At 34.3% G+C, this 25,764-nt stretch overlaps 14 protein-coding genes across 14 annotated transcripts; 7 read left to right on the top strand and 7 right to left on the bottom strand. All coding sequences in view use genetic code 12, as the record gives it.

The window, feature by feature from the left end:
- Positions 1-134: 134 nt before the first annotated feature.
- Positions 135-3,401, bottom strand: CAALFM_C206320WA (uncharacterized protein; the record flags this gene model as incomplete). The annotated part of the gene is made up of 1 exon (XM_706395.1): positions 135-3,401. The coding sequence occupies one exon, from the start codon at positions 3,399-3,401 to the stop codon at positions 135-137; it is 3,267 nt and encodes a 1,088-aa protein (XP_711487.1).
- Positions 3,402-7,350: 3,949 nt separating this feature from the next.
- GSP1 (Ran GTPase) lies at positions 7,351-7,995 on the top strand (the record flags this gene model as incomplete). Its single annotated transcript, XM_706393.1, has 1 exon — positions 7,351-7,995. One exon carries the CDS (start codon positions 7,351-7,353, stop codon positions 7,993-7,995), a length of 645 nt encoding a protein of 214 aa, XP_711485.1.
- A 458-nt stretch (positions 7,996-8,453) lies between these two features.
- Positions 8,454-8,906, bottom strand: CAALFM_C206300WA (uncharacterized protein; the record flags this gene model as incomplete). Its single annotated transcript, XM_706392.1, has 1 exon — positions 8,454-8,906. The coding sequence occupies one exon, from the start codon at positions 8,904-8,906 to the stop codon at positions 8,454-8,456; it is 453 nt and encodes a 150-aa protein (XP_711484.1).
- Positions 8,907-9,289: 383 nt separating this feature from the next.
- On the top strand, positions 9,290-9,991 carry ATP14 (F1F0 ATP synthase subunit h; the record flags this gene model as incomplete). The annotated part of the gene is made up of 2 exons (XM_019475244.1): positions 9,290-9,307; positions 9,683-9,991. The coding sequence occupies 2 exons, from the start codon at positions 9,290-9,292 to the stop codon at positions 9,989-9,991; spliced, it is 327 nt and encodes a 108-aa protein (XP_019330789.1).
- A 330-nt stretch (positions 9,992-10,321) lies between these two features.
- On the top strand, positions 10,322-11,512 carry CAALFM_C206280CA (uncharacterized protein; the record flags this gene model as incomplete). Its single annotated transcript, XM_706391.2, has 1 exon — positions 10,322-11,512. The coding sequence occupies one exon, from the start codon at positions 10,322-10,324 to the stop codon at positions 11,510-11,512; it is 1,191 nt and encodes a 396-aa protein (XP_711483.2).
- On the bottom strand, positions 11,509-12,705 carry CAALFM_C206270WA (uncharacterized protein; the record flags this gene model as incomplete). Its single annotated transcript, XM_706389.2, has 1 exon — positions 11,509-12,705. One exon carries the CDS (start codon positions 12,703-12,705, stop codon positions 11,509-11,511), a length of 1,197 nt encoding a protein of 398 aa, XP_711481.2.
- A 224-nt stretch (positions 12,706-12,929) lies between these two features.
- CAALFM_C206260WA (uncharacterized protein) lies at positions 12,930-13,445 on the bottom strand (the record flags this gene model as incomplete). Its single annotated transcript, XM_706388.1, has 1 exon — positions 12,930-13,445. One exon carries the CDS (start codon positions 13,443-13,445, stop codon positions 12,930-12,932), a length of 516 nt encoding a protein of 171 aa, XP_711480.1.
- A 399-nt stretch (positions 13,446-13,844) lies between these two features.
- Positions 13,845-16,031, top strand: CDC46 (MCM DNA helicase complex subunit; the record flags this gene model as incomplete). The annotated part of the gene is made up of 1 exon (XM_706387.2): positions 13,845-16,031. The coding sequence occupies one exon, from the start codon at positions 13,845-13,847 to the stop codon at positions 16,029-16,031; it is 2,187 nt and encodes a 728-aa protein (XP_711479.1).
- A 92-nt stretch (positions 16,032-16,123) lies between these two features.
- Positions 16,124-16,539, bottom strand: SMD2 (mRNA splicing protein; the record flags this gene model as incomplete). Its single annotated transcript, XM_019475243.1, has 2 exons — positions 16,124-16,457; positions 16,535-16,539. The coding sequence occupies 2 exons, from the start codon at positions 16,537-16,539 to the stop codon at positions 16,124-16,126; spliced, it is 339 nt and encodes a 112-aa protein (XP_019330788.1).
- Positions 16,540-16,733: 194 nt separating this feature from the next.
- CAALFM_C206230WA (cleavage polyadenylation factor subunit) lies at positions 16,734-19,346 on the bottom strand (the record flags this gene model as incomplete). The annotated part of the gene is made up of 1 exon (XM_706386.1): positions 16,734-19,346. The coding sequence occupies one exon, from the start codon at positions 19,344-19,346 to the stop codon at positions 16,734-16,736; it is 2,613 nt and encodes an 870-aa protein (XP_711478.1).
- Positions 19,347-19,425: 79 nt separating this feature from the next.
- Positions 19,426-20,385, top strand: MEC3 (Mec3p; the record flags this gene model as incomplete). Its single annotated transcript, XM_706385.1, has 1 exon — positions 19,426-20,385. The coding sequence occupies one exon, from the start codon at positions 19,426-19,428 to the stop codon at positions 20,383-20,385; it is 960 nt and encodes a 319-aa protein (XP_711477.1).
- Positions 20,386-20,624: 239 nt separating this feature from the next.
- Positions 20,625-21,803, top strand: SER1 (O-phospho-L-serine:2-oxoglutarate transaminase; the record flags this gene model as incomplete). Its single annotated transcript, XM_706384.1, has 1 exon — positions 20,625-21,803. The coding sequence occupies one exon, from the start codon at positions 20,625-20,627 to the stop codon at positions 21,801-21,803; it is 1,179 nt and encodes a 392-aa protein (XP_711476.1).
- A 175-nt stretch (positions 21,804-21,978) lies between these two features.
- On the top strand, positions 21,979-23,943 carry CAALFM_C206200CA (GTPase; the record flags this gene model as incomplete). The annotated part of the gene is made up of 1 exon (XM_706383.2): positions 21,979-23,943. One exon carries the CDS (start codon positions 21,979-21,981, stop codon positions 23,941-23,943), a length of 1,965 nt encoding a protein of 654 aa, XP_711475.1.
- A 108-nt stretch (positions 23,944-24,051) lies between these two features.
- ILV1 (threonine ammonia-lyase) lies at positions 24,052-25,761 on the bottom strand (the record flags this gene model as incomplete). Its single annotated transcript, XM_706380.1, has 1 exon — positions 24,052-25,761. One exon carries the CDS (start codon positions 25,759-25,761, stop codon positions 24,052-24,054), a length of 1,710 nt encoding a protein of 569 aa, XP_711472.1.
- Between the last annotated feature and the right edge of the window lie 3 nt (positions 25,762-25,764).

The raw sequence follows: 25,764 nt of genomic DNA, 5'->3' as shown, positions 1-25,764 counted from the left end.
ATATATTCGATCTAATTTTTTATTTCTTTATACCTATTAACTAGATTCTAAATTCTTATAAACTTTCATAAAAACAAACTAACCTTTTATATATATGGGTGCGCATACATATATAATTCTACTATAATGCTTGATCATTTTTTATATCCACGACGAAAAGAACCTGCACTTCGTCTGCTTGCGTACAGGCCATTATCATCAAATGAGTTATCAAACGTATCACCATTATTAGGTATCATTCCATACATCATGTTATCCTGTTGAGATTTGGCCAAATATTGTGCCATAACCTGAGACCCAGAGCTTGAATAAGGATTGTTTGCCTGTCCACTTGGGACCTGCATCATTGGAGGATAACAAACTTGGGGTTGGGGTATAAATTGGGGAGGTGAAACAAAGTAAGGATGAGGTGGTGGGGCATTACCTGGTGGACCGTACATGTTACTAGACATAAAGCTAGATGAAGAATTGTTACGACTAAGATGTGGCAAAAAATAAACAGGTTGTGGCTGCATATATGGTCCTTGGCTGTAATTCATAGAACCATTTATTGACAAATTTGAAGAACTTCTTCTGAATGTTGGCTCAGAATAACTATTATGATATATTTTTTGGTATCGTGGTCTTGACCTTGATGATTTATGTTCTCCTTTTGTTTCCTTATTGAAACTATTGTTAAATGATGCAGTGTCATCAGATCCAATGATTATAGATACATCGTCATAATCGTCGTCGTCATCTTCATCTTCATCATCTTCCTCCTCGTCATTATTTTCTTCTTCTCTATCTTTGTTATGATCACCATTCCGTTCTGTTTTTTGTTCTTTGATATCCTCCAGTTTATTACCTTTATCGGTGTTTTCTCCATTTTGAGTATTGGTACTTTTTGGTGCTGCATACTCATGTACTTCACCATCTTCTTCTTTAGTTTCTGGTACATCTGACAATTCAGTAGATGTATTTCCCTGGCTATCTGCATTAGTTTTGCTCACAATACCAAAAACCATTGCTGCCTCTTGTGCAATCACTTCCTTGTTATATTCATTTGTACTATTTTTGTCGCTGGAATGAGACTCTTGGTTACCTCGCAGATGTCTGAGACTAGAAGTTGAATGATGGTCATACTGTTGGTACATGTTTGGATGATCGGTACTTCGTTTCTTAAATGAAAACTTTGGCGGATTACCACATCTATCTTTAGCAAAACTAACTTTATAAGTTTTGTACCTATTATAGAACTTTTCAGCTTCCTCTTCCAGTTTAAAAACTCTTTTTAATCGTTTCATGCTAATGGCAACACCATGTTCAAAAATGGAAACAACTTTGATTGCATCTGCAATACGCAAAAAATTCATAAACCCACTTTCCCTATTGTGAATGAAATTGATTTGTTCCAAAGGACCAAACTTGCCAAAATCTTCCCGCAATTCTTTTTCTGATGGTAATGGAATTTTTGTTACTTTCTCAGACGAATCAAGAGCACTACTATTAGCAGTTTTGATCCCAATATATACATTTCTTGTTGCACCTGAACTGACAGCGACTCCAATGTCACGTGGTAATGGTCCACTAGGTTGATTTGCCCATCCAACAGTGACTTCATAGCCATGAATAACTAATTGATGTAATACCTGGTGACTCATAAAGAACTTGTAAGCTATATTTGGGTCAATAAAAGTAATGAAACAAACTCGTTTCTCTGGTCGGTAATTAATTGACTCAACTAAGCCGCCGGCTCTAACGTTATTGGCGATTTCTTCTATAGTAGTACTTGGATGCAAATTCCCTAAATATATTGATCTGTTGCCAAAAGCTTGTGGATCAGGTCCAGGCAATGACACAAGTGATACGTTAGAGTTTGTCATCATGGAGTTTCCTGGTAAATAAGGAGGTTGAGGAAATGAAGAATGGAATCTTGGACTGAATGAAGCCACAGAGTAATCAGCATTGCTTAAGCTTGGGGACTCTAAACCACTCTCGCCATTAACTATTGGAGACTTCATTGGTGATCCTCCATCGACATCCGAGGAATTTGGGCTTATTGGGTCAGCAATGTTTAACGTACCAGGAACTCTTTCAATCTCAGGAGAGGTGATAAATTCTTTCAAATTCGAAACGTCTTTCGATTGATCTTCTGTGCCTGTCTCTTCATCTTCTGGAATGCATTGAATATGATTTTTCGATGATGAAGAATATAAGACGGGTCTTTCTGAATATACGGCGTTCTTGTCACAACGATCTTTACCAAACTCTACCCCTGAAAACCTGATATCATTCAAACTATTAAAACTCTTAGTGGAAGAAGCATTAGTTGTGTCGCTATGGCTATTTTCCTTACGATCATAACGTGAGTTTTGATTTATTCTCTTTGACAAATTCTCATAAGCTTTGATTGCAGAGTCGATCGAGCAAAAATGTACCACAACCTTACCACAAATGTCCTTACTGCTTTTTATGTCAAATACAAAATCTTCAACTTGGCCAAATTTTTCACAATGATTCAATATTGAGGATTTAATACTCTCATGAGCGGAATCAGTTTCGACATTTTCTGGAATCTCATGGGCTGCACTAAACGAAATAGTTAAACATCTTGTTGCATTAAACTCCAAAATATAATTGAGCGTCTTCAACTTTAAATAATCTTGATTGGAATAGGAAGTAGATTTGTGCTTCCCTTGTGTATCATTCAACTGAATTTTCAAGTAGGTTGAGTTTTTCAATTTTTCTTTTAATCCCTCCATAAGATTGGTGTCTTGTGTATACTTAGAGGAGAAGGCCAATGCAATTTTGTAATTGCTGAACGAAACGTAGCATATTTGCATGCTATCAGGAGATTCAGGATACTTTTCCTTAGTGAGTCTTGGTGTTGGTTTGGAAAAAATTTTACAATATTCTATGGGGCCAAAATCTATTGCATCCAAAAACTCGTGCATCGACACGTTTTCAGATATATTTTTGAAAATCACCGTTCTCGAGCAACTTGGTTGATCAGCCATTTGATTCATAGACACTGCGCTCTTTGGATTACCATTACCCATCGAGGATATATAATGCATTTTTCTGGTATTATCGTGTTGATGGTTATTATTTATTCCTTTATTACCGTTTAAGCGCAATTTTGAATGTGTACCTCGCGGTGACGACGATTGAGAACCAGTGCGAGAACTGTTTCGGGAATACTGGGGAGGGAAGTATTGACTTGCCGTTGGAGGTGGTGTGAAATATGGTGAGTTCATCAACAAGTTGGATGGTATCATAGATTGGCCATAACTTATGTCAAATGGTGTAATCGGAGTATATTGACTTGGAATCTCGTTGTCAGATTGATTTGATAAATGTAAAGGTGGCGGTATGTCCATAGATCGACGCATATTAAAGTGCATTGGTTGTTGATACATCTTATGAACCAGTTTACCAAAGAATATAAGACTATGGGATATGACTTATAAAAGAATAAAAATGTGAAAATGTGAAAACCAAAAAAAAAAAAAAACTGAAAATAAAAATGTTTGGAAATTATACTAGGTTTTCTTTTTTTTTTCTCGTTAACTTTATAATCTCGTGGCTTCAACCCTTGTGTTTAGATCAGTTTGCTACTGTGTATAAAAAAAGGTGTGAAAAAACGACTGACTAGTGTAACTATCTCGAGGTGGGTGGGAGGATGGATAGTTTAACTAAGAAACGAGTGTTAGCAAGATTTCCAATCTTTTTGAAAAAGAGTGTATTGATTCTTTTTATGTGTTTTTGAAAAAAAAAAACCGTGAGTTGTTGATTTTGTTTCTAAATTTAATAAAAAAAAATAAAAATAAAAAAGAACAACAATATATCAAGCAGTTCCAACAGGACTTAAACTCAATGGATTCTATTAGAACACAAAAAACCAAAAAAAAAAATTTGTTGTTTGAATTCCAGACTCAACTAGAAAAAAAGCAAAAATTTGCTTGAAAGGAAATTAAGGGAAAACAATCGGGTTGAACCTCTAAATGAAAATATAAATTGCACAAAATTGATTCTTGAAACAAAGAACAACCTTCCTTTAATAAATGCCAACGTAGTTCCGCTCTTTTCTTTTTGCAAATAAAATTCCACTTGAACAAATATATAATGATGTGTGGTAAGATAAATTCCAGTGGGAAGTGTATATTTATATTTAGTTAGTTTCGATTTTTTTTATTTCTTATTTCAATATGAAATTTTCAAACACTTGCTGTTGGGTAAAGAGAAAACAACGAAAATTCTTATACTGAAACAAAAATACTTGGAACACTCGAATCGGGTTCTTTTTTCTGAGTTTGGAAAATCTGCACAATTTCTTGTTTGAATTTTTTTTTTCCTTCTTTTTACTGTCTTGGTGCGTGCGGTTTTGTTCTTTGAACACTTGTTTGAATTTTTATCAGATTATATTATTCTGCTTTAATTGTAACTGAAGATAATTTAATGTTATTTCTTTTTATGCGAGAGGGGGTGATAATAATGGTGTTGTTAATACTTCTGTTCCGTCTGTACCTTGTTGATTTATTGCCCCTTTTTCTAATCAATTAACAAATTTGACTTACCAAATAAACATACAAAAAAGGTTGTTTTACTCGCAAATTCTAAATGTTCGTATATTCCTCTCAACAAAGAAAATCCCTTTGATAACACCTAAAAGTCTATTGTTTAAAGAAATAAAATCGCTTTGAGGGAATTCTATGATTGCTATGGATGGAAGTTCTAAAGTGATTTCTAGGTATTAATCGATTGTTCAACAAAAATGAAATCTCAGAACTCAATGTGTGGATGTGTTCTCTGTGGTAGTATGCGGTTGTAAAAAAAAAATGAAATGTCTCAGTGTAGTTGCGTCTGTGTTTGAGATACAAAATCAGTTAATTTCAATGTGGGCAGCAATCACAAGTGTGTTCTAAACTCAGCACAATCCTCAGATGATTTTGCTTTTGACTATTAGTACCCTTTCACACTCTTTGATTGATGAATGTAACTTGAGTAAAGCAAGAATATGCGTGTGTGTTAAAAAAAAGAGAGAAAATAGAACCAAAAGGTAGTCAAGGAAGAATTTGACCTACAGAAAAAGAAGATTTTAATTTCATAGAAGAACGTGTTTTAATTCTTTTCTATTCAACATCTAAGTTAGTTTGCTCGTTTTTATTCTTTTATTTTTACGGTTTTCGAGATTAAAAACTTTAAATAGTATTTATCTATGATTGACGTCAAATTTGCCTCTCTTTCTTCAGTACTATCAATCAATCTACAGTAAAAGTGTCAAAGTGTCCAATCTTGTTTAAAAACAAAGAGGTTGTGCTTAGTATTCACAGTGAATGACTCCGTGCTACACCGAGCAGGATTTCTCCTCCAATCATAAAATTCCACTTACATACTTGCGTTTTCATAAAGTAACTCGAGTTATTTGGGTTTTTTTTATACCGCAATGCAGGGAGAATACAAGGTCATACGATGCAAGTGCCATATCATTACTTCAATATAAGGTTTCATATTAATTATAATTAACCCTTTTGTTTTAATTTTAGATAGAATTTGCACTTGAAACAGTTTTGATAGTCAAAAGATTCTTCTGGGGCCAGAGACATATAATGAAATGAAATCCAGATCTAAAAATAACCAACATATATATATCGGTTATGCATCAATATAGACATGCAGATAAATTGAAATGTGAAAGGGGAGTTCTCCTATTCTTTCCGCGGTTTGACTACTACAAAACTCCGAATCGTTTCAACAACAATAAAACAATCTGTTTGGGACTCGGTATCATGTTTTGAACGAAGAGGTAACATTTGGAGATAACAATAAGTTTCCCAATAAGAATTGTTTAGTGAATCCAAAAAGATGTTGAAAGATCTCTAATTGAACAACATTAATGGCACATTATTACTAGTTTTAGTCGTAGTTTTCTATTATGTTTCCCTACCACGGAGAATGGAAAAATGAGTTCCTATTTCTAATAAAAATTTTGACTACGTTTTACCATCATCAGAACTTCTCAAAGATTAGGAATTCTTCATTTTCAGAGTAAGTGATCTTCTTATTTGTTTTTTTTCCGTTTCTACTTGCCCGTCTATTCTCAGCCTTTCATCAAAACAATCTATCCTACTCCCTAAATTTTAAGGTTCAAAGTTTACAACCTTAATTCACTGTTAATTTATATTCGAGTTGAGGAAGCTGTACGCGTGGGTTGGTCTAACAAGAAGCTTATTTTTTTAGCTAGTTTTCCTTTTATGTGTTCTCTTACGATTGCCTAAGAGTGTATTTATGTTACATATGAGTTTGAAAGAAACCAAATCTGATAAAACCATACCATTTCGAATGTGAATCGAAATTCCCTGTTATCTCCCGCAATAATAAAATATACAAGTAAAGAAATTTCGCTATTGAAGTGGCTTTTCATGATAGCTCAAATAAGCCTCAAAAGTTGATCTCACATATAAAAAGTCCGGGTGTTCCAAAGCCAAGCTCCAGTAAGGTGATTTCTGTTGTTTTATTTCAAGTTAAGTTGATATGTACCATTTATATATATATCTATTTGGTATGTCCTTCTATTGTTTCTTAGGTCACACGTGCAATCTAGAAACAATAATTCTAAAGCCAAAAATCAAACAAAATTGGAATACTTATACTGGTTTGATAAAACATACAAACAAACACGAACAGACTTTAGTATCAAAAATCAACCCTATATCATAATATTAGTCGCAATAAGAAATTACTTTGATCTTGAATTTATTACTAAAATATTTTTTCTTCCCAAAAGGTTGCCAAAACCAACTAAAATGTTTGGCTAAATTATCTACTTCTCTAATGAATTATTCTACAATATCCTCCATACTTGATAGTTGGCCGATGAAGCTTTAAATAACAATTTCCACTTGATTCCCATCAAAAGCAAATAATTTGCAACTTCAAACTTAGTATTGTCTATTTTGCGACCAATTGTAATTACAAATTACTAGTTTAGCAAGGAAAAAACAAAAATGTCGCATGAAATGTATGTGAATTTCAGTTTTTCCTCATTATTGTATTGCTTTGTCGGTTGTTATGTGTCGTTTGTCGTTGTCGATGAGAGTAAAAAATTTTTTTTTCTCTCTCTTTGTCTACTACTAGTACTGATGATGATGATGAAGTGAGGATGGGATGATGATGAAGAAGAATAGAAATGGAAGGCAAGTGAGAGAGAGACATACAAAACGACAAAACGACCAAAAAAAAAACACAACAAACAACAAAAGATTGAGGACGAGCAAAGAAAGAAAGGAAAAAAAAAATTTTTGATTTCTTTTCTTGTTCATCGAATCTGATCAAAACAACAGACCAATCAATCATATATATTTAAAGATGGCTCAAGAAGTTCCTACATTCAAATTAGTTTTAGTTGGTGACGGTGGTACCGGTAAAACCACTTTTGTTAAAAGACATTTAACTGGTGAATTCGAAAAAAAATACATTGCTACTTTAGGGGTTGAAGTCCATCCATTAGGATTCCACACCAACTTTGGGGAATTGAAATTCGATGTTTGGGATACTGCTGGTCAAGAAAAATTTGGTGGTTTAAGAGACGGTTACTATATTAACGGTCAATGTGGTATCATTATGTTTGATGTCACTTCAAGAATCACTTATAAAAACGTTCCAAACTGGCATAGAGATTTAGTCAGAGTTTGTGAAAACATTCCAATTGTTTTATGTGGTAACAAAGTTGATGTTAAAGAACGTAAAGTCAAAGCTAAAACCATCACTTTCCACAGAAAGAAGAACTTGCAATACTACGATATCTCTGCTAAATCCAACTATAACTTTGAAAAACCATTCTTGTGGTTGGCTAGAAAATTGGTTGGTAATCCACAATTAGAATTCGTTGCCTCCCCAGCTTTGGCTCCACCAGAAGTTCAAGTTGATGCCGACTTGATGCAAAAATACCAACAAGAAATGGAACAAGCTACTGCTTTACCATTGCCTGATGAAGATGATGCTGATTTGTAAACAAAGTAAAAAGTGAGTGTTTTACAATGAATCAAACAAAAACAAAAGGGAATGCAACATTTGCTTTTCTTTGTTCTGCAATATATATATATAATAAAATAAAGGAATAAGGCATTTGTGAATGTATAATTTTAAATCTTCAACTATACGTGGATATGACGTGTCCTTCATGTAGATTACCGGTTCTTAACAATTGTGCAACTGACAAAAGACATAGAGAGAAAGGAAGGTGCTTCATAATTTTATACATTTATTGAATTAGTGTATTTGTATTTGTTTATTCGTTTTTATTCTTTTGATAAACTATATAGTTTTTTTTTTCATAATACATAATATAATTCCTTTATATTTGTTTTACTTTGAAAGATAAAAGCAAATAAGGAAGAACACAAGATGAGCTTTACAAAAGCACAACAAGAATAAAACAGAGAAAATGAAAAATATGGTACACTATTCATTCAGCTCTTCGTTAGTGTTTGTCTTAATATAGCCTTTTGATATTCCTTCTGATTGTTATATACCGCTGGTGGAGGCAAAGGCAATCCAGACAAGTTAGGCGGAGGTGGCAAAAATATCATCTCATCATCGTCATCATCGTTGTCATTGCCAGCATCACTGTGATTAACGACATTTCCTTTATTGTGATCCAGACTATTCTCTTTTTTATCGATATCCATATTATCTTCAGATGAACCATTCGACTTCTTCGCATCGCTATATCGATTCAACTTCTCTAGAGTGATTTCATAGGGTATACTCAGAGGATTCCATATATTTGTTTCCTTTGCCTTTGCTTCGTAATAATCACAATAGAATTTAATATGATTTCTCCCCTGTAAATGTGATTTCCTCACACTCATTGTATCATGAGTCAAATATGACTTGCAATAATCACAGTAATATTTCGGCATGATGTCTAGATCTGGTTAGCAGTGTATCATAAAAAGTTATCGTGCAAGAAAGAACAACACTGGTGATAAATCTTATGAGTTCATCGTGGTAGTGATAGCGATATACGAGAAAAATAGTTGTACACTAATGCTAAAGTAATATTGGTATATCATACACGACTAGCAAATTTGAGTTGACCAATGGAAAATTGTTTTCAGTTGAGAGAAATATATGTCAAGAATTGCACGACTCAGTGAAAAAAGCGTTACCGAATCGCACACACTTGAGTTGATTTGTGGAAGGGGAGACAAGGGAAAGACAGAAGAAAAAAAAAAGTAGTGAGGTCGAAAATTCTTCAATCTGAGAACCAATACAATCTTTAGACGTATTAATAGAATCAAAGATGTTTAGACCAGTTGCTGTATGTATAATGTGAAGAGAAAAAGCATATTGAAATGAAAAAGTGATGGGATATTGGATTACGCTAGGTGTGAATAAGGGAGATATTATAGGGAATTCCACCAAGAGGTCGGATTGAATATATGTCCAATGAAATGGAACTTGAAGAATTCAAAAATATATGGGATTGAACATTCATTACAGTGCTGTTAGTTTAATTGTGTTGTTTCAAGAAAGTATCAAAAAGTATTTCATAAAATTATCATATCTTGAACCCACAAAACTGCAATTGAGAAATGATAGAATTGTAATAAACATATCTAATACCCGTTTCAATATTATCTTGCCCATTGATATTTCAGGATTTAATACTAACAGAAACTCTTTTTTTTTATAGCGTTTATCTTCAAGAAGATTGTTTTCAGTTACCCCAAGAAGATCCAACTTGATTGGTGATTTGTACATTCAACATATCAAAGCTTTCAAACCAAAAGCTTTGACTCAAGCTGATATTGACAGTGCAGTTAAAGCTTTCCAATTACCAGCTAAACCATCTGTTCCACAAGCTGATGTCAATGCTGAAGCCGTCAAAGAATACGAAGCCAGTGATGTTGAAACCGCTTCTCCAAGCACTGTTGCTGCTGAACAAACTAAACCCGATGAAGACTGGTTTGTTTTTGAAGAAGTTGAAGAAGCAGCTCATTAGATATAAAAAGAGAAACTGTAATGTTTGTGTTTGAAAAAGAATGCATTATTTAAGAGAAAAACTAGCAAAAATTTATTATATATTTAAATATTCAGTAATATAAATTGATATATTAAAGACAAAGAGGGGACAGAGCTATTCCGTTTAGTAGGTCTAAGCTGTAGACACTGTGGTTTGTTTTTAAGGAATTAATTCGAAGTGACCTGTGTCTTTGTATTTGCAAAGGCTGGAGCTTTCTCTTTTCAAGCTAAACTGTAGGAAAAAAAAAATAGTTTGTTTACATTTTGATTTCACAGTTGTTTACATTTCTTACCCAATCCACCAACAAATATGCCACCACAACAGTTACCACCTACTGATATCCAATCTATTCGTAATGCCGCCCATGCTTTGAACTCAACATTATTATCACGTACTTATATTGATGAAAATCTTCAATTTAATTGTATAAACTGGAAGAAATTGATTAGTGATCAACTTGAAGTCAACCCCAAATTAGGAGAATTAATAATAACAGAGAAATTATATAATAACGATAAAAATACCATTAATTTGATTCATGCATTAGTGAAAATCATTGATAAACAACGATCTCAACAACGGGTTTTCAACGAAAATATCTTATCCAAAGATAATAAGATTCAAACGTTAGAAAAACAAGTTCAAGAATTATCTCGAAAACTACATACATTAGAGAAGGGGAATCAAAATAAAGTTGTTAAATACAATTCATTACTGAAAGAAATCAATCAATTGACTAAACAAAATAAAATCTATAGTGAAGATTTACAAAAAGTGAAAAATTGGACTTTGGATACTAAGAATAAATACAAGATTGAAATGAAACGGAAAAATTTGGAAATTGAAAATTTGAAAAACAAATTATTAGAGAAAACTAGAAATCTACCATCAAATATTGAATATGGAGGTAATTCAGATGGATTAGTGATTCAAAATAATGCACCTATAATTGAAAATTCAACAGGATTAATAATCAACAATCCTAATTTAATGATTGATATGTCATCAATAATAACTAATGAAATGGAAGAAAATTCAATTCAATTAGTGAATATTGTGGAAAGTATAGCCAAAGAAAACTTTAAATTCACCAAATTCATGTCGAGTATTAAAGAATATTTTACTAAAGTGAACATGTCATTATCCGATTTTAAATATCGAGATTTGGAAACAGAAAAATTACCTACACCAACTGATTTGATTGATTTGAAAGAAATTACTGCTGATCCAGAAACCATAAAGGAATATTTCACTGAAATTGAACCAAGTGAAATTATAGCAAGAACAATATTAAATGAATGTTATAAATTATATCATAATATTGAAACATTACTAAACTATATAAGTCAAAATGATCCATTGGATAAAGATAATGAATCAGCAATAGCAAAATTACAACAAGATTTGGAAGTAATGAAATCAAATTGGCAAGATGCTTTGAAAACATCAGAAAATTGGAAAAAATTGGCTGAGCAACAACAAAAACATCTTTCAACCTAGTTCATCTGAGCTTGTTCTTCTTCTTCTTCTTCTTCCCCTACTTCCCCCGCCAATACTGATTTGACAACAGTTGTCTCCAAAGAAACTATACTCAAGGGAAACTCTTTAATCAAATCCTCAGTTGCTTCTTCTTCTTCGCTGGAAGTTTCTTGAACCTTTAATTCCAAGTTCAATTGATCGTTATTGAAATCTAGATAAGAATTGAGTAACAACCCTACACAATATATGTTTTTGTGGATGGGATTAGACTTGTTAATTATAATCTCACTCGAGAATGATTCATTGGAACTCTCAAGGGTGATCGCTGAGGTGGGTTGGTAATCTTGTTTTTGTTTTTGTTTTTGATTCCTGGATCTGGGTCTGGGTCTGGTGGGGGATTTAGGTGCCATTCGCATAGATTTGATAGAGCCCGTTGCCTCATCTGAATCATCACTGTCACGAACAATAAATTTAATAATTCTTAATAAATCACCGGTTTGTAAAGATGGAAATTCAGTATCAGTTTTCCCAATAAATGATTTCACAATAACAACTTTTTCACCAACACTGATATAATTGTCCAGAAACGGATCACTGACTTTTCTAATTGCTTGATCATCAGGTTTTGTAGAAGTTTGTATTAAATATTGTAACAATAAAGTAAGTGAATACGTATCAAATTCACTTTGAACTATTGATTCTGCATTTTGTGATGGGTGTGCAATCAAAGTTGGCATCAAATCTGACTCATTACGACTTTCCTCTACAAAATTATGTGAAATACAAGATTCAGATTTATCAAAATTATCTAGAACACTTTTGAAATCCAGATCATGAGTTTCATCAACGTTGGGAGAATTCCCGTCACAAATTTGTGATTGAGTTGCATTGCAGATCTTTGCTGAATGGTTTGAATCCATTGGATAACTTTTCAAGGCAATATTTGAAGCACTATCGGTATTTCGCTCTATTGCAACCGGTTGATTCTCTAGATCATTCAATCTCTTGCAAGGTTGTGAAACCAAATTAGAAGAACTAGACCGATTCATTAAAATGTTTTTTAAAGCTACTCTTGCCTTTCTTCTTTTTGAACAAATACACAAGAACGGGCACCAAGACGCAAAGCAAAAGCCCACCAAAAAAAATATACCAAGTATTAATACAAAAGTGATAATTAAAATCACAAGTAAAACAGTGTTGGAAATTGCCATCATCTAATCACTATAAGAAAATTAACTCACTGTCAAAAAAAAAAAATGTATATTATTATGTTTTGATTGAGGTTTAAATTATTGAATTAAAGAAAGGTGGCATTGTATGTCAAGAAGATAAGTTATATTTCAAAATTACCATGTACATAAAAAGTTGGTTGCAAATGTGTAGATGAGGTAAATAATAGTAATGTGCATACTACTTTTAGTACGTAAGAAGACACGACCTATAAATCCACTTTAGCATTTTTGATAAAGTCATCAAATTCATCATCAATGTCTTTTATGTTTAACGATTCTTCTAGTTTTGATAATTCCATTTGTTTCTGTATATTTTCATCTTCAACTTTTTTGTATTTCCGATTGGACTTTTTAGACTTACTTTGTTTCACTTTTTGAGCTCTTTCCATTAGCACGGCATTTCTGCTAGTTCCAGGATTATAAAAATCATCCAATTTTAAAGCTAGTTTCTCTCTTGCAATCGCTCTATTTTGTTCTTGAGATCTAGTTGCTTGACAAGATACCACCATACCTGTAGGAATATGTGTTAATTGAACTTTGCTATTCGTTTTATTAATTTTTTGACCTCCAGGTCCCCTCCCTCCATGCAAAAATTTTTCCTCTATATCCTCCTCTTTAATTAAATGTTTAGGTCTTGGAGGTAGTTTGTTTTTCTTTGGTATTCCATATTTAAGTGAGTTTGATGTAAATAATGATCTGAAAAGATTGATCCGGCTTGACATATTTATGAAAGTTGAGAGTGGTTATCGCTATTGATGATGATTTGCTGAAACAACAAAAAAAAAGTGATAACAAGTACACTACCTCTCTATCAATAAACACATAGTTGTAATTGTTAGTCGCGTACTATATAGAAGCATTTTGTTAACAACAATAATTTACCTCAAAAAGGAAAGCTAATTGAAGTTATATACAGTACCTTTTTTTATTCTTATTCTTTTTCAATTTGTTCTTCTTTCACCCATCACTTCAAACACGTCTTTTAAATTTTCCCATCAATTTTGTTTATAAAACTATCTTTCTTGATCGTTCCCTTTTTTTTTTTTGAAACATATATTTTTATATAACAATTTCCCTTTTCCCAATCGATTGGATTTTAATTCAACAAGTTACTACAAGTCATGTCTTTTGAACGTCCAGAAGTGTTTTCTGCACATGTGTTACCTGGTGAAGAACCAGCTGAAAATTCCTACAATGAGATTACAAAAGCTTTCCGTTCATTTATTTTAGAATATAGAATTGATTCTCAATTTATTTACAGAGATCAATTAAGAGAAAATTTGCTCATTAAGAATTATTTCTTAAAGGTTGAAGCTGACCATCTCATTGCATTCAATGAAGAGTTGAATAAAAAATTAAGTGATGACCCTGCTGAAATGATTCCACTTTTTGAAAATGCCATTACTGATATTGCTAAAAGAATTGCTTATTTGTCTAATGACGAAATTCCTCAAGATTTCCCAACTTGTCAGTTAATTTTATATTCTAAAGCCAATGAGACCTCAATAAGACACTTGGATTCCGATCATATAGCAAAAATTGTCAGAGTAAGTGGTATTATTATTTCTGCTTCGGTTTTAAGTTCTAGAGCCACACAAGTGCAATTGATATGTCGTGCTTGTAAACACACCATGAAAATTACTGTCAAACATGGGTTTGGCCAGATCCAATTACCACCTAGATGTCTAGCACCACATAACTCCGATCCAAATTCCACAGAAGAGAAATGTCCCAACGATTCCTATGTCATCGTTCACGATAAATCGACATTTGTTGATCAACAGGTTTTGAAATTGCAAGAAGCACCAGATATGGTTCCAGTTGGTGAAATGCCAAGACACATTCTTTTACAGGCGGATAGATATTTGACTAATCAAGTTGTTCCTGGTACTAGAGTCACCATTGTCGGTATTTATGCTATTTACCAATCCAAACAAAGTGCAAGAAATAACTCAACCTCAAATGTTGCGATTCGTAACCCATATTTGCGTGTATTAGGATACCAAACTGATATTGATAATGGTGCAAATGGTCAAGGTATAATCTTTAGTGAAGAAGAGGAAGAAGAATTTTTAAGAATGTCAAGAATGCCAAACTTGTACGAAACATTTGTCAATTCAATTGCTCCGTCAATTTACGGTAATGAAGACATTAAAAAGGCAATCACTTGTTTATTGATGGGTGGTTCTAAGAAGATTTTGCCTGATGGAATGAGATTAAGAGGTGATATTAATGTATTATTGTTGGGAGATCCTGGTACCGCCAAATCCCAGTTGCTTAAATTTGTTGAGAAAATCGCTCCTATTTCAGTGTATACATCTGGTAAAGGGTCATCTGCAGCTGGTTTGACAGCTTCAGTTCAGAGAGACCCACAGACTAGAGACTTTTATTTAGAAGGTGGTGCTATGGTCCTAGCAGATGGTGGTGTCGTTTGTATTGATGAATTTGACAAGATGAGAGACGAAGATAGAGTTGCAATTCACGAAGCTATGGAACAACAAACTATTTCTATTGCCAAAGCTGGTATTACGACCGTTTTGAACTCGAGAACTTCTGTATTAGCAGCAGCGAATCCAGTGTTTGGTAAATACGATGAATTTAAAAGCCCAGGAGAAAATATTGATTTTCAAAGTACTATCTTGTCCAGATTTGACATGATTTTTATTGTCAAAGATGAGCACAATGAAGGTAGGGACATATCAATTGCTCAACACGTTATGAATGTTCATACTGGTGGAAGAGCACAAGATTTGTTACAAGAAGGGGAAATTCCAATAGAGAAAATGAAAAGGTACATTCAGTATGTCAAATTGAGATGTGCCCCACGTCTTACCGCAGAAGCATCAGAAAGATTGTCATCCCATTTTGTGTCTATTAGAAGAAGATTGCAACTCAATGAAGCAGAGATGAATGAAAGATCTTCCATTCCAATTACCGTTAGACAATTGGAAGCTATCATTCGTATAACAGAATCATTAGCAAAGTTGCGTCTTTCACCTGTTGCTACTGAGGAACACGTCGAGGAAGCAATCAGATTATTCACTGCCTCCACGATGGATGCTGTCGACCAAGGACTTGGAAGCTCGAATGATGTTACCTTGAATGCTGAAATCAAGAAAGTTGAACAAGAGTTGAGAAGAAGATTACCAATTGGATGGTCTACTGCTTATAAGACATTGCGTAAAGAGTTTGTTGATTCAGGTAAGGCTAGTGCTTCTGCATTAGAGAAAGCTCTATATATAATGGAAAGACACGAAGTGATCAAATTCAGACACCAGAGACAGAACGTTTTGAGAGTCGGTGTTTAAACTGGAGTCCCTTTCTTTTTTATTTCATTTTACATTTGGTTGTTTTTATTTCTCTTTTTTATGTAATATTATAATACAAGTACTATTTAATTTTATGCTTTTAAAATGATTATCACCGAATCTCCTCTTAAAAACATTTTGGAAATGAATCTCTCCTTGGAAATACTTTTGATTTTTTTACCCTTGTTGTTCTTGATGTCTTCAGTCCACAATTCTTTGACGTTTTCTAATACCAAGTTACAGTGCCTATCAAAAGCTCTCACTTTTCCTATCAATTTATGATTATTACGACATGATATTATTATGGGACTATCATTCTTGACTGCATTATTCAAAATAGACATGGGTCCATGATTAAATTCATATTCTTCTAAAGTTTTCAATTCTAATTCAGTTAATTCTGAACGAGGTCTATCTATAAGTTCACTAAACAAAAACAAAAAGCGTGTTGTTAGTATCCTGAAATGCAAAAAAAGAAAAAGCCAATATTGAATCAAACATACCTCATAATGTCTGTGATTGTAATGTATTTATATTCAATTGTACTGTTATCTATCTAGTAGGTTAAGAAACAGTTTTGTTTGGTCTATATTAGTTTTAAAGAGTGATAAAATGGAACAAGTAAAAAAAAAAAATCTACAAACAAAACGAGAAAGTGAGAAGAGTGTTATAACTTTTGTTCAAGGTACACTACTATATAATCTATGCAATTTTGGGATTCTGGCTCAATGGAGCAGTTAATTGACAACCTCTTTTTATGACGTTTTCCACACGATCTTTTAATACTTTTGATGAACATTCGACTTCTAAACGCTTGTAATCCACATTAGCAACTGTTTTCCCAATTTGAATAATAGCTTTTTCTTCTGGCAATTCTTTTAGTGAATCCCCAAATTGAGCCTTTAATAGTAAAGCAATTCTTTCAATTCTACTTTTAATGTCAGTTTTCGCATGTGCTTCAACTGGTCTATCAATTTCCATGGAATCTTCCTTTTTGACTATATGATTATCGCCATGATTATGGTTCTGACTAGATAACTTAACGGATGCTGGCGATGAATCTATCGAGTATAAGATGGCAATAACACTATCAGCCAAAGAGTCAGCCATAAGATTGTCATTGATCCATTCCACTGTGATAAACAATCCAGGTCCTTTTGATCTGTCAATGAAAACATCTACCACATCCATTATTACACATTCCCATTCTTCGTCGTCATCATTGATAACATTTATGTAACCAAACATTTGCTCAAGATGCCAAACCATCAACGAAATATCCGCATTTATTTTCAAATGCATCTTTGATTTAACTATTGATGTAGACAATTGAGTGAATTCGTGCAAATCCTGTAATTGCAAAAGGTTCAAATTAAAATCTTTCGACACCAATACACCAGACACCACTTGGCCAGTTTTTAACACGTTTATAGATGACTCGTTTGGTTTTTGAGTAGTATCTGTTTCACCATTGTCCTCCTTTATCTCATCGGCCTCTTCTTTTTCTTCAGTGAGCTCTGTTATTTTAGAATTCTCAGCACTTACTTCATCTTGTATGATTTTCTTTAATACCTGTAATTGCTCTTCAGCCAACGAACCCAAAACTTTAGCAATCTTTAAGCCTTTAAACCCAATTATCAATTCCTCACAATTTTTTGGATTATATACCTTCACCTCTTGATCGGTTCCCTTACGAGAAGCATATTTACTTAATAAAGCAGATTTTAATCTACCCATTGGAACTGAATCACCATGAACTAATATAACTTTTGAGGGAGAAACCTTTTCAATAAACTCAGAGTTTTGCTGGAAATCCACATGGGCAGCAAACGAGATCTCCTCAATACCTATACGTCTGGGGATTGTCATATCTGGATTTGTGGCTGACTGTATCATGGTTGGTTCCTTTAAAAGTTCTTTTGCCATGGTACCTTCTACTGAATAACCGGTTAATATCACCAAGTTCTTACCATCTGGAGCCCATTTCTCTAACAATTGTCTTGAAACCCCTGCCTGTAACATACCTGGTGTAGCAACCACAACAGAAGGTCCCATGTCCTGGAATTTCGATAAGTCCTTGATGGATTTGATATACTTGAAATCAAAGGGATTCGACTTTTCACTTGATGCTGATGAAAGACGAATTTTATCGTTCATGATCCCCGTATAAGTTTCATAAACAGCCATACACTTTTTTGCCAAATTGGACGCATAAAAAACATTCACATTTTGCAAATCCTCATTTTGACTCCAATATTCATCCAAAATTAATAATAATTCTTGAGCATTACCAAGAGCAAACACAGGTAAAAGCACTCTTCCACCTTTTGCTATTGTTGCATGTATATGTGTAGTCAATTTTCTTTCTAGTTCTATTCTGGGTTCAAGAGTCCCTGTACCAAAAGTAGATTCACTTATCAAAATATCTGGCTTCAATGGTGGAACTTCGGCTGCATGCAAGTGTCGATTCTCTTCCCTGGAATAATCACCAGTAAACAAAACTTTTAGACCTCCTATTTCAATAAAATACATGCACGCACCTAAAACGTGGCCGGCGTGGTATGCTGTAAACCTTATTCCATCAATCTCCATCGTGGAATGATAATCTATGGTTTCAATTCGGTCAAATGATTTCATGATATCATCATCGGTATATAGATTACTACCTTCACCACCGCCACCATCTTCGGATCGTGAATTACCTATTGATGTAACTCGAACAAAATCTTGCATAAGCCACCGGTAGATAGCTTTCGTTGCATGTGTCATAAATACTTTCCCTCGAAAATTAGATTGTTGCATAACATACGGTAAAGAAGCTGAGTGATCGACATGAAAGTGACTAATCAACAAGATATCAACTTTTGATATATCGTATTCATCAAAATAAGGAAATGATGCATGTCCACTTAGAGCTGGGTGCATCCCGGAATCCAACATTATCACTTTGTTTTTGTATTCTATAATATGACATGATCTTCCCACTTCATTACAACCCCCAAGACCAAAGAACTTGAAATTTTCTTCATCCGAAAACTCGTTTTGTTCATTCATTGTTTCAGTACACGTTGGATGTGATGTATTAACAAAGTTATTTGAAAGCTTTCTAATTTCAAAAAGATCTTTATATATGATTTTACTGTTTAAGAACGCTTTATTTTTTTTTGGTTCTTCTATGTTATTTTTTTCATTTGTTTTTTCCAATTGAAATGTCGCTGTTTGGAAAAAAGATGGCGATAATTGAGTGAACTCTTCTCTGTGGACAGGACGCGGTATTTTGTATGCGTCTTCGAGAGAATCTGGTTGTATACACATCTCATATACTTTATTCCCAGAGAGAAGAATAACCCTAACAAACAACAAGTGGAGAGTTTATCATCCAATATTTCGGAAAATGAAGTTGAAATTGATGACAAAAAGTTCCGAAAAGTTGAAGGAGACTTTAAGTTTGATATCGCATGTGCGTAAATTTGTTGTTTTAAAATTCACGCCAAGTGAGCTTAGTGTGATTCTGATTAATGGCCAAGCGGTTAAACTGGAACCGCAAGTATGGTGTAAACTACCTGTTTCTGAACTATTTCAAAGTTGTGAGATACAGAGTGTAAGGGATAACACAATTCTGATGGAAATTAATATAGATTTACTTGTACAAACATTGAAAAATTTTGATAAAGCAAACAGTGAAGGATTGAATATAAGACTACAACGTACAGATACTTCTGGAGCAAAGGGTACAAGCACTACAACAGGACGAACGGCATCTTTGGCTTTGTTTTATTCTAATTTAAATATTAATGCCAATGTTGTCAACCACACATTCAGAATACCAGTTAAAATACTACGAGATGCACAGGATATGCTACATGAGCCTACACATTCGGACCTTGGATTGATAATGAGATTGCCCAATGAATTTGTCACTATGTTTAAAAGATTGGAAAAATTCAAAAAAGTACCGTCAAGTGAATCTGTCACTATCAGAGCCAGTCGAAGAAATGGGGGGTTTCTAGGGTTTATATTAGAGGAATCTGGAAAATTCAAGGTGACAATTAGTTGGAACGATAAATTGGAAGTTCATAAACCAACTACCACAGAAAACGATTCATTGAGAGAGACCCTTCGAAATGGGCCTAGTCAATTGGGTGAGAATGAGAAAGATATAACAAGTGATATTGATGAAATTGAGGTAAACGTGAAATTGAAGGATTGGCAACTGGCTTCCAAAATTGTTGGTAGATGTCGAACAGTAATTCTTTATATTGGTGAAAGAGAATGCAGTTTACACTGCTTGCTAGATGATACTGATGATGTTGAGATTGTATATTTTATTACTGGTTCTAGAATAACACACTAAATAGATCGGAGTCATTAATCGAGCGATATGACTAATTTTTTCTCTGTTCAAAAATCTACACTTACATTTTATTAGAACGGGGTTGTAGAGAGAAAGAGAAACTGGTTTTTTATTTTTTATTTTTTTTTAATTTTTCAATCCCTCTTCCCCCTTCTGTTCTAATCAACTTTCTTACATCTTTAAGCGAGTGAGACGGCGATTCTTAATTTAACTCAATCTAATACCAACATAGAAGTAACATGTCAGAACAAAGAACATTGGACCGTGAAGAACCAAATTATTTTGGTGCTGGCCCAGCCTTATTACCTACTTCAGTTTTACAGCAAGCTGCTTATGATTTAATCTCATATGAGGGTGATAACATTGGAATTGGGGAAATCTCACATCGTTCTAAACCTGCAATTAAAGTTATCGATGACACTAAGGAAAATTTAACTAAATTGTTGAATATTCCAGACACTCATGAAGTTTTTTTTATGCAAGGAGGAGGCACTACTGGATTCTCATCAATTGCTTACAATTTAATTGCTAACTATGCCAAGAGAACTGGGAAGAAAGGGAAAGCTGCTTATGCAGTCACCGGATCATGGTCCAAGAAAGCTTCCGAAGAGGCTCAAAGATTAGGTTTTGATGTAAATATTGTTGTCAACACAAAAGGTGAAAATTTCGGAACCATTCCCCCATATTCTGAATGGAAACCAATTGGAGAAGATGTTTCTTATTTGTATGTGTGCGATAATGAAACCGTGCATGGAGTCGAATTCACCAATATTCCGGGCACTGATTATTTACCTGAAGGTGTCGAATTGGTTGCTGACATGTCTTCAAACATTTTATCTAAGGAAATTGATGTCAGTAAATATGGTTTGATTATGGCTGGTGCACAAAAAAATATTGGATTGGCTGGGTTGACTATTTACATTATCAAAAAAAGTTTGTTAGACCAGGCTTCTGACGATGAATTGAGAAGTTTGAATATTCCATTATCTCCTATTGCTTTCCATTATCCAACCGTCGTCAAAAACAATTCTGCTTACAATACAATTCCAATTTTCACTTGTCATATTTTGAAACTTGTCACTGATAAATTGATTGCGGATGGAGGCATTAAGAACACGGAACAAATCAACAAAAAGAAAGCCACTATTTTATACGAAGCCTTGGAATCTTATCCAGACTTTTACAAGTTGCCTGTGTTCAATTCTCAAGTGAGATCAAATATGAATGTTGTTTTTAGATTACCTAACGAAGACTTGGAAGCCAAGTTCATCGCTGAAGCTGCTAAAAGAAATTTGGCAGGTTTAAAGGGTCACAGATCAGTTGGTGGTATGAGAGCTTCTATATATAACGCTGTCACCTTGAAAAGTGTCCAATCTCTAGTTGACTTGGTAAATGATTTTGCCAAAGCCAATGCCTAAAAATATGTATTATTTGAACAAATTGGATTTTATGAGTTGTAAAATGATTATTAGTGTATGTACATTTTTTTTTTTCCTCACTCTTTCGGGATTATGTGTAAATAATTAACAGAATTAAAAATTTTCAGATTAAAGCGATACATAGAAATATGAGAATTACTTCCTTATCAAAGAAATGCTACTAAGGCCGAATTCTGGGAATACTTTAAAGTATGGTTGTCTTCTAACGAAAAGATGGTTAACAACTCTGAAACTACTATACTCTGTGGAAGATATGAAGATCAAGATTGGTCAGGAACAATATCGAAAGGCACTTGAAGAAAGGATAGATAAAATACCAATTGAAAACTACCGGAACTTCAGTATTGTGGCACACGTTGACCATGGCAAGTCCACATTATCAGATCGATTATTAGAAATGACAGGGGTGATCAAACCAGGATCCAAGTCTCAGGTTTTGGATAAATTAGATGTCGAGAGGGAAAGAGGAATTACAGTGAAAGCCCAGACTGTGTCTATGTTTTATAACGATGGGAAACAAGATTATTTATTACATTTGGTTGACACACCAGGGCATGTGGATTTCAGAGCAGAAGTGTCAAGGTCATATGCATCTTGTGGAGGAGCATTGTTGTTAGTCGATGCATCTCAAGGAGTTCAAGCACAGACAGTAGCAAATTTCTACTTGGCATACAGCATGGGATTGAAATTGATTCCCATAATAAACAAAATTGATTTGGATCTGGCTAACATTCCTGGAGCGAGGGAGCAAATTGAAACGACATTTGAGTTAGACCCCAATGAATGCATCCCAGTGAGCGCCAAAACCGGTTTAAATGTCGAACAAATAATACCGTCTGTAATTAAAAATATCCCATCTCCTGTATGTGATGTGAACAAGCCTTTGCGAGCTTTATTGGTGGATTCTTGGCATGATCCCTACGTTGGTGTGGTAATGCTTGTTCATATTGTGGATGGTAGAATGAAAAAAGGTATGAAAATCTTGTCAGCGCACACAAATAGGACATACGACGTTAAGGAAGTTGGGATAATGTATCCAGATAGAACACCGACCAGTTTCATTAAAGCTGGACAAGTCGCCTATATTATACCGGGGATGAAGAACCCTCGGGAAGCGCTTGTGGGTGACACGTTTTATCAAATGGGCAAACATGAAGGTCTTGAACCTTTACCAGGATTTGAAGAACCTAAGCCAATGGTATTTGTTGGGGCATTCCCTGCAGATGGGAAAGAGTTTAATGCTATGGATGATCAAATGCAGAATTTAGTTTTGAATGATAGGTCGGTAACCTTAGAGCAGGAAACATCAAATGCATTGGGGTTAGGTTGGAGATTGGGATTCTTAGGCTCATTACATGCGTCAGTGTTTAAAGAAAGATTAGAAAAAGAATATGGGGCGAAAATTATTTTGACAGCCCCCACCGTGCCCTACAAGATTATCTATAAAAATGGCGAAGAAAAAATTGTTACTAATCCTGATGATTTTCCAGACAACCAGAAACATCACGATGTTGAAAGCTATATGGAACCATATGTTGAGGCGATAATGACCGTTCCAAATGAATATGTTGGAAATGTTATGACTTTGTGTTTAAATAATCGAGGAGAACAGAAAGAGATCGAATACTTGACAACAGGACAGGTATTGCTAAAGTATGAGATCCCAACCTCACAACTAGTGGAGGATTTTTTTGGGAAACTAAAAGGATGCACCAAAGGATATGCTTCGCTTGACTATGAAGAAGCAGGATATAGAAAATCAGATATAGTTAAGATGCAGCTTTGTGTGAATGGTGAGCCACAAGATGCGTTAACTACAGTTATACACAGATCACAAGCGCAAGCAAGGGGTAAGGAGTACGTTACGAGGTTTAAGAAATTTTTGAGCTACCAGCTATTTGAAGTTGCCATTCAAGCAAAAATTAATAACAAAGTGGTGGCAAGAGAAACCATCAAAGCAAAAAGAAAAGACGTAACACAAAGATTACATGCAGCAGACATATCAAGATATAAGAAATTGTTGGAAAGACAAAAGGAGGGTAAGAAACAGATGAAATTAAGCGGCAGAGTGACAATCAAGAACGACGCTTATCAAGCCTTCTTACGTAGAGAAGACTAAATTAACAGACGAGATACCGATAAATCAACTGTAATATCTTACAAGGTATACATGTATATAGATTGTTTATTAAACTAATAGCATTAGCATCATTTTTATCTTTTTCTTTTAGCTTCTCAAGAATTTTTTGTAAAAGATGTTATCAGATTCATCAACAAAAGTGTAACCAACATTCTTTAAAAATTCTTGGAAGTCTTCCTCAGATCCTTCAGGAAGAGTAAATGCACACAAGATTTTTCCGACATCATGTCCATGATTTCTATAATTAAACAAGCTGATATTCCAGTCGCTCCTTAATGCTTGTAAAAAGTTAAACAAAGCATTTGGTTTTTCAGGGAATTCAAATTGATAGATTTTTTCATTTGAGGATTTTGTAGATTGTGACTTACCACCAACTAAATAACGTCCATGAGATTTTGCCAATTCGTTTTCTGAAATATCAACAACTTCAAATCCACAATTTTCCATTGCTGCTATAACTGAAGACTTTTCTTTTTTCTTGTCCACTACATTAAAGGACACAAATATATCGGCGTTTTCTTCACCGTTGTACCTGTATGAAAATTCAGTGATAGCACGTGGATTGATAACTTTTTGCAATCTGGCAAACTCACCAGGTTTCTCAGGAATGGTAACAGCCAATGAGACTTCTTTTCCTTCACCCAAAACTGCTCTTTCACTAACAAACCTTAATCTATCAAAATTCATATTAGCACCAGACAAAACTGGAACATATGTCTTATCTCTGTGGTCAATCTCTGGGTGTTCTTCAATGTACTTTTTCAATCCAGCAACAGACAATGCTCCAGAAGGTTCGACAATCAGCCTTGTGTCTTCAAAAATATCCTTAATAGCAGCACACAATTCATCAGTGTTGACAAGCACAACTTCATCTACATATTCTTTTGCTAATCTCCAGGTTTCATCTCCAAGAACTTTCACGGCAGTACCATCTGCAAACAAACCAACTTTTTCCAAAGTAACCAGGCGACTATTCTTTAAAGACTGGTTCAATGCATCGGCATCATACGTTTCTACTCCTATGATTTTGACGTGAGGGGCAATATGCTTCAAATACACTGCCACACCTGCAATTAAGCCACCTCCTCCTACAGGAACAAATATGGCATTCAATTTATCTAATCTCAATTGTCTAGCAATCTCTAAAGCAATTGTACCCTGACCAGCAATAACGTAAGGATGGTTAAAAGGTGGAATGTTGATTAAATTTTGCTCTGTGCTCAACCTTTCACACTCTTGTTTTGCTGAATCAAAATCGTCTCCATACAATACAACTTGGGCACCTAATCTTGAAACATTGGTGTACTTGATAGAAGGTGTTGGAGTAGGCATGACAATTGTGGCTGGGATATTTAATTTACTCGAAGAAAATGCAACTCCTTGGGCATGGTTTCCTGCCGAACAAGCAATAACCCCTGATATAGGTTGTGGGGAATTTGAATGCAAATGGGCAATCATATTATATGCACCTCTCAACTTGAACGAAAAAACTGGTAACAAATCCTCTCTTTTAAGATAGATATTGGCACCACATCTATGAGATAAATTGATAGCATTGGTTAATGGTGTACCGGCTTCGTCCACAACATCGTACACTCTTGAAGTTAATATCAATTTGACATAATCGGGTTGTTTTTCACCTTGAGAATTCACTATGAAATCAGAGTCCAAAAGTTCCGGCCATTTTTGTCTAGGGGTAAGGGGTTTGGTCGTTGTACTATTTAACCTTAATACCTGTAGTTTGCGTGACGTGCTACTTAATAAAAGCTTAGCACTTGAAAGTCGAGTGATTGACATATG

Source organism: Candida albicans, chromosome 2 (genome assembly GCF_000182965.3).
Source record: "Candida albicans SC5314 chromosome 2, complete sequence".
In the NCBI taxonomy this organism is placed as follows: Eukaryota; Fungi; Ascomycota; class Pichiomycetes; order Serinales; family Debaryomycetaceae; genus Candida; species Candida albicans.
The sequence above is the reverse complement of the archived record's forward strand: the minus strand, read 5'-3'. Positions and strand labels throughout refer to the sequence as shown.